Below are 7535 nucleotides of genomic sequence, written 5' to 3' on the forward strand. Positions count from 1 at the left end.
AGGAAAGGGTTAACTTGGTGATGTTTGCTCTCTTCTCCTCCCCACTGCCATATTTTGTGGCCCCCCCGCCACCTCCCTAACCTTACCTGAAGGACACAGAAGCCCAGTATCCACTTAGCAGGTCAGTTCCTGGGAAAAGTCAGGCTGCCTTTTCCAGGAAACTTGCCATCATGTATCCCTCTAGATTCCCTTCATGCTGGCTGCTGTGGCCTGATCTGGGTTTACCTGGCATAAATTTTTGGATCCTGAATGTCTTCATACTTAGAAAGTATTTTTGTGTCATTCCATGTAAGATGGGTTTTTGGACTGTGTTTCCAAGAAGTTAAAAAGTATTGCTAAGGATCGGAAGGTTGGTTATCTTAACCTAGGCAGGGGAGTTTTCTCTGAAGACAGATGAGCTCCTCATGCCCTGGTTAGTTTTCCTTGAATCTCTCACGGGAGTGTTAGACACTTCTTCCCATTTCTCTGTCATAGAAGAACAAGGTTTGGATTAAATTAGAACGCAGTACTCCGAGATAGCTCAAGTCCCCTCTACTTTTGAGGTTAGATTTCTTGCCAAGTGTGCTTAGGATAATTTTATTTCTTCACTGCTCCCAGCACACACCTAGGCTGAAAGCTGAAAGGACTCTGTGGATGCGAACATCCAAGTGCTTTTCTGATGAAGGGCAAAATATTTAGAGACATTTTTTTTTTCCTTCCAAACCTGGCTTATCAATAGCTTCCAAAGGACCAATCACCCAAAATACATTGAGATTTTTTTTTCTTCCAATAAAAGCATTTAAAAACAACTATTTGTTTCTTATATCTCAGCCCTCTCTGAAAACTTGCCGAAAGCTACTGTCAAAAAGAAGACACAATTCTAAGGGACTGGAGAAATGGTTCAGTATGTTCAGTGTTGTAGAGGTCAGGAGTTTGGTTCCCAGCATCTGTATCAGGTGGCTCACAATAAATCTAGTCTTTAGGGGTACCTGCGTGTGTGCACACACACATACACATCAAATCTTTAAAATAATTAAACTGCTTGTTTTTATAATGGGATGGAAAAGTTGTTTGCCCCCACCCTCAAGATTTTGGATAATTTCAATGTAATGTTATTAACTGAAAATCACAATGCGTTTTGTTAAATGCTAGAATCTGATGATGTCAACTAAATTCGAAAGAGATCCTTGATATATTTATGCATAGCTTTTGATTTTCCCTTCCTGAAACACTAGCTTGAGATAATCACTTAGACCACAGGGCCCCTAGCAAGAGGATTTTTATTTTTAAATATAGCGTATATATCAAAGTAGTCAGAAGCAGCAGCGAGTGAATCATGTCCATGTGTCTTTCCCAGGACTGGAGATGATTCCTGCTTGCATTCCTGGGATTTGGATGTCAGAGCAGCTATGCTTTTTGTTTAAGCAGCTTTCCATGTGGCATGGGATTGGTATTTTTTAGTTAAGGTGGCGTCTCTGCAATAGACATGGGAGTAATATTTATTAAATATCACTGGAGTTTAGCCTCTGAACCAATTATTTTCCAGGTATAATGACAGAAACCAGGATGTAGGTAGAATGAGCATGGACTTTAAAAAGAAAAATAGACAAAACCTATCTGTGGAATTGGGAAGACATGAAGCAGAAAGTTCTAAATATATACCAACAGCCCAGATCCAACCAAGCTCAGCCCCCACTGCTGTGTGAACCCTCCAGATTAACTAGTACCTGATAGCAGTCAGAAACAGCCAATAGGAGTGAGTACTTTACCTGTAGGGTTGAATCTGTCACAGGCATTATTTAATGCTTTGTCACAGATTTCATCTGTAGGAAGTGAAGCACAGGTGGTCTGAGGCACAGGAAGAAAGGTCTGTCTGAGTAAGCAGCCTTCAGCCCTCTGTAGCCAGCACCTCTGCAAGCCTCTGTGTGCCCTGTCCTCTGTGCTGTGTGAAGGGGCAGCCTTGGCTGTGGAGGCCACCTGGCTCAGAGCAGCCTCCGTGACTCCTGATGGCTTCACCCTCTGTTTGCCTACCATTTCCTCCTCCAGTTCACGTCCACATCTATGTGGGGTTCACCCCATCATAGACTGGTCTTGCCCATGTCTGTTTGCTTGTGTCCACTTGCCTGTGGCTTCATTGGTTTGTCCTCAACTTCTGTCTAGAGTGTGTCGAAGCTTAATGCAGGTTTGTTTCTGAAACAGTCCATCATGGCCCCTCCCCTCGCCCAACTGTTTACCAGGTATTGTTATTGCCTTGTCAATAAACTGTTCCTCTTCCCTGCCCTCTGATTTCAGTCTCAAGGAGAAGCTGGGGCCCGGCCCAGGAGTATCAAGAACAGAAGCAACGGTCCTCGGGCAAAGATGGTTACCAAGGGAGCAAATCCAGTGACTCTGGAGAAGAGGCAGAAAAAGAGTTTATTTTTGTGTAATGGTGCCCACCCCAAGCCTTTCCATGCAGGGTGCTCTCCTCAGCCCTCAGAGAGGAGCCAGGGGCAGTACCTCTTCTCTCTTCTCTTGGTGCTTTCTTCTTTCTCCCCTTTCTTCTTTCTCATACATATATATATTTTTTTTTCAAATTTTTGGTCTTCCCCCATTCTTGGCATTTGATTTCTAAATACTGTTTCTTATGCCTTCAACAAAAAGCCAGCAATTATTCAATGGGCCCTACTTGAATTTCTCTGAGGCAGCTACACATTGCCCTGCATGGTGAGTTGTTTTTGGAAATTAATGAAGTAACTGGACTCACATCCAAGTAACAATCCGGGAGATCCTGGGGTGCTACAGGGTGTGTTTGTGTCAGATCCACACATGACTCGATAGAGCAATTTATTCTTGATGTATGCAATTGCACATTGTAATTATATTAACAGAGCACACTAATAAATAATTTGTATAAATTATAAATATTAGATCTTGGGCACAGTTCTTACATTCTTTTGTGGGACATTTCCTTCCCCATGTAGAATTGTACATTTAAATCTTGGTTGGTAATATTTGCAGACCATCGGCAAGCACAGCTAAGAACAGTGTGAGAAGCTCAGATTCATGTATATACTTGATTGGAATGAGGTCTTATGAATACTCATGTTTCTGAAGGCCTTTAATTTCTGTCTGCTTATTAGTTTTTAATGTGTGGTTTTTAAAAGAAAATTTTGGCACCTGTAAAAAAATTCTAAATCCTACTCTTTATAAAACATCTCACAAATATTCACTTACATTACAAGCTGAAAGTATTTTATTCATATGTATATTTATACCAATAAAATGATTTTACAAGTGGAACTTGACTTCTTCCAGTTCTTCTTTGAGGACTGACTTATACGGTCAACCTGCAGCTTGTTACTAAAATTTAGAATAATCACAGTCCGCAGATAATCATATAACCTGGAAATTATTACTTTCAAAATAAAGATAATTTGATAATTCCATAGTCTGTGCTTTGCACCAGAACACAGATGAAATTTACTAGAAGGTCACAGAGTTCTTTGTGTGCACCATACTCAGCTCCATGAATTTAAGGTCACGTGAGTGATGCTGGCTTGGGTCAGGCAGTATGCTTATCGGATTGGGAGGGGGAGGACCAACACAGATGGGGCTTGTGTGGTGTCACTGTTTGCTTCATCCCCTTCTCTTTGCCACCCCTGGGTGTCTGACCTGGGAGGGAGTTCCAGTCCTAAAGGCTGAGCCACTCGATTTCATCACATGACCTCATGGTAAGACAGAAGATTTTTCTGTTTAGATGTGGCCAGTACAGACATGACCAGACCCACGTTGGTGCTGAACTGCAGAAATGGATGTGGGCCTGCAGGCTGTTTGGTGGTTTGGTCAGCAGACTCATGGCCCAACTAAGCCCACTCTTGGAATAAGCAATCCTATTGAGGATGTCAGTCCTCCCTGCCTCCCAACTCTGGAAGTCTCAGAAAGTGACATTTATACAAAGCCTTGAAGTAACACCTAAGTCCAGGGTCTGTGTCTGATTCTTAGGTGTACTGTATTATTATCTGATGATGGTTATAATTGAGGACAAGTTTATGAGCATTTAAAAGGGAAAGTACAGATCAGAGAAGCTGAGCGTCCTGGCAGCTGCCACAGGAGGGAGATGGAGAAGAGAAGAAGCCGTGCCTTTGAGTCAGGAAGCCGCTACATGGCAGAAGGGAGGTAGCTTCAGAGAAATTATTAAAATAGTACAAAGGACCAGAGAAAGCATTCATTGGCTCAGGCCAGCATCACAGAGAAAACAGCAAGTTGTTACCTTTCTGAGTGAGGACCAGAGAAGTTAGGCAGACATAACAGAGCTTCATGGTGGCTCTGGCCACTCCCTTAAAACATATCTGGCCTCAGATGGAGTCATAGGGAGAAATGGGAATATATACAAAGTGCTGTGATCAGTCCTAAAGTCAATGGCGATCAAATTTGCCAGCAGGATACACCTGCTGCCCATGAATGACATGTTTGGGGTTTCAGTGTAGGAGAAGACAGGCTGTGAGTAGCTGTTTGATCGAGGAGCTGGAGCTTGCCTCTGCAGTAGGAACCACTGTCAGGTTTTAAGCAATGATGTGATCAGAACAAGGAGCTGTCACCAGGTACTGCAGGCAGACAACAACCCAGAGAAATAGAAGAGCAAGACTAACTGTATTCTTCTGTGGGGCAGAACCCTAAGGTAACATCCTGACATGCAAGGCTGACAGTCCACAGCAGCTGGCTTCCAGCTTGGCTGAGGTGGCCATGCAAAGGGTGGCCTTTACTCATAGGCCATCTATTGTCCTGCCCTGAATGCCTTCCTGCTCAATTCTCCATTGCTTCTTCCCAGGTTCCTTTCGTGGTGATCACCAGCTTGTAAGTGTGTGCTACAGGTTTCTCCTGCCTCTGATTCCCTCCAGCACAATTCTTTTTAGGCTCGCTAGAAGCATAACTGGAGACTCATCCCATATCAGCATCTGTTCCTCAAAGAGTGTAGAGTGATACATTCCTCCATACCTTATCACCTTTCATCAATCAGTCCCCAAAAGCACAGGAGAAAAGGCTACTCTGGTATCGGTCACAGGTCCTCTAGAGTACCCTTTCCAGAAACATGCTGGCTAAAAGGCTTTGGGTTCTGGTCTCAAGGTGATCCATGCCTTTGGATAATGGACCATCTAAAGTGTTACTAACACCATGGGCATACAGACGACAATCTGCCAGGACTCTGATGACAATTCAGCCTCCAGTCTTTAAGTATGCAGCATGCTAAGGGCTCTCATGAGAGTTCAGGTACAATAGGCAGAGTTGGATTTCTTTATAGGTTTTTATATCACATGGTTGATTAATAGCCCATTGCATGAGCCTGTAACCAGGCTGTCTCTGGTTTCTGCATGGTAAGAGAGGAGATGGAGTCCTGCACTGGGGGTTTGTGACAGGGTGGGAGGACGTATGGAAGGTGAACACATATGGCTGTGTCCTCACTGTAAAGTTAGCTGTCTGGGCTTTGGAGTCGGGCACTCTGAGCCTATAAATTTTCTTGGAGCAATGAAAATGGCACCAGCCATTCTGGAAGTAAGCCACCACATGTCCCAAGTCAGGCTCTTGGTGGGGAAATTGGCATTTCCTCCGCAGCAACAGCAAGACAGACTGAGGGAGCCCGAGGAGGAGTCTGCTCTGGGTTCTAACACCTTCTTGCATCTCCTTGCATTTTTGAACCTAGAATCCAACCTTTAGCTCAGCTGCTAAAGCAGAGAAGACAAGAAGAACAAGAAGAGCCACAGTGGTCTCTATCTGCCCCATGCCTCTTACTTGTAACTGTTGTCACCAGTGTGACATTTCCTTTGTCAGAAATATCTCAAAGTCAGGCCAGGTGCAGTAGTACATCCCTGTAATTCCAGGACTCAGGAAGTAGAGGCAAGAGATCGGGAGTTAGAAGACATCCTCAGCTACATAGTGACTTTGACCTAGCTTGAGCTACACAAGACACTGCTTCAGCTCGGGAAAGGAAATTTCTCAAAATCAAAAGAAATGGATCGTGTTGCCCAAGGGCACGGTTCTTGCTGTCATAGGCTGATGACAAATTTCAAGGCAAGTAGGAAAATCTAGCCATGTTTCATCTTTATAGCCTGCACTAGATTCCAACCAGCAGGCTGCTGTACTGCAGGTCCAGCTTACTTGGGAGCCTGTCTCATCCCTCCACACCCAGCCCCCAGCACACCTCTGCATCTCCTTTGGCATGCAGTGATCACGGGCAACCTCAGCCAACAGTAGAACTATTCACGTGAACTCAGTGTCTGGAGTTGTAAAACATGCCTGTGTCATGAGAGTTTGAGGCAGACAGACACCTGCTGGGAAGATGAGCTGGAGCTCCAAGACTCCAAACCCCTGCAAAGATTCAGAGTGAAAATGGATGAATCCTGCATGCAGGAGCATATTAAACCCTGTAGTGACCAGGGAGGAGGGCACCCTGCAAGAGGAAATGCTAGTGCCAGGAGAAAGTCCTAGAAGGGACATTCTTAGGCTGTTCCTGGGAAGGCAGCATATCTCCCCTGATCCTTCCTCAGGAGTGCCTCTTAAACACTGGCTGGTTCCCTCTTCCCAGGAGCACAGGCACTGTGGACTTCTGGCTCTCTTAGCAGCACTGCTCACATAGAGAGGCCTTGGTATGCTTCTCTGTGGTCAGGTCCCTTAGAGGCTATTGCTTGTCACTCTCACTGATATCTCCTGGTTTCTCTTCCCAATGCCAACTCTATGCAGTCAGGGAGACTCATGGAGCCTTGGAAACTCCTTGGGCCCATTACAGAAGATCCCACACCATGATGAATGTCACACTATCTAGAGTTTTCTTTAGGGCTCATGAGACTGCCAGAAAGGACCAGAACCACCTCACTCTATCGTCTCTAGATAGAAGGACAGAGCTATCATGCCCTTCCAGCTCTAGAGACACATGCTGCATCCATCTCCCATGCATTGATGGGGTCTTCACTGCCCAACTACAGAAGAAGAAACTTCCAAGTGAGAGGTCAGGAGAAACCACTTGCCATCAAGGATGTGATCTGTTAGCTTAACTGCTAGGCTCCAGGAAAGGGTCTCTGAGCCACAGCCAGCTCCACTATGGCCCAGGCATACTTGGCAGAAGACAGCCACTTCACTGGTGACTTTTTAAAGCTCAAGACGGGGTTTGGCAATCCACAGTCCAGGGAGGATTTGGGGCACCTGAGAGCTTGAGTTCTAAAGCTCAGAAAGCTTCATTTTAAAAAAAACTTTATTCAATACTGAGAGTTCCTTTTATGAATGCTGTCATCCCCAGTGTCTGACAGAGATTACTTCCAGAATTCCATGCCCATGGATATCAAAATCCACAGGTTTACATAAGGCCTTTACATAAAATGGGGTCATATTTGTAGGTAACTTGTACACATTGTTATTCAGATAGAGTCTGACAATGTACCCCAGGCTAACCTCAAACTCACCGTGTAGCCCAAGTTTCCTTGAACTCAGGATCCTTCTACCTCTGCTTGCTAACTGCCAGGATTACAGGCATGTTTCACCAATTCCAGCAAACACTTTAAGGTTTTCCTAATATCTTCATTCCTCAA

At 44.7% G+C, this 7535-nt stretch overlaps 1 protein-coding gene across 9 annotated transcripts in view; it reads left to right on the top strand.

The window, feature by feature from the left end:
• Positions 1-3248, top strand: part of Carmil1 (capping protein regulator and myosin 1 linker 1) — a 270478-nt gene extending 267230 nt beyond the window's left edge. For all 9 annotated transcript variants that reach the window (XM_085831210.1, XM_085831212.1, XM_085831218.1 and 6 more), the window contains one exon: positions 2272-3248. In XM_085831210.1, coding sequence (XP_085687336.1) covers positions 2272-2405 — 134 coding nt within the window. In that variant the 3' untranslated portion in view covers positions 2406-3248. The remainder of the gene's footprint in view (positions 1-2271) is intronic.
• The last annotated feature ends 4287 nt before the right edge of the window (positions 3249-7535 follow it).

This window comes from Mus caroli, unplaced genomic scaffold, assembly GCF_978045245.1.
Source record: "Mus caroli unplaced genomic scaffold, Mus_caroli_1 scaffold_15, whole genome shotgun sequence".
Lineage (NCBI taxonomy): Eukaryota > Metazoa > Chordata > Mammalia > Rodentia > Muridae > Mus > Mus caroli.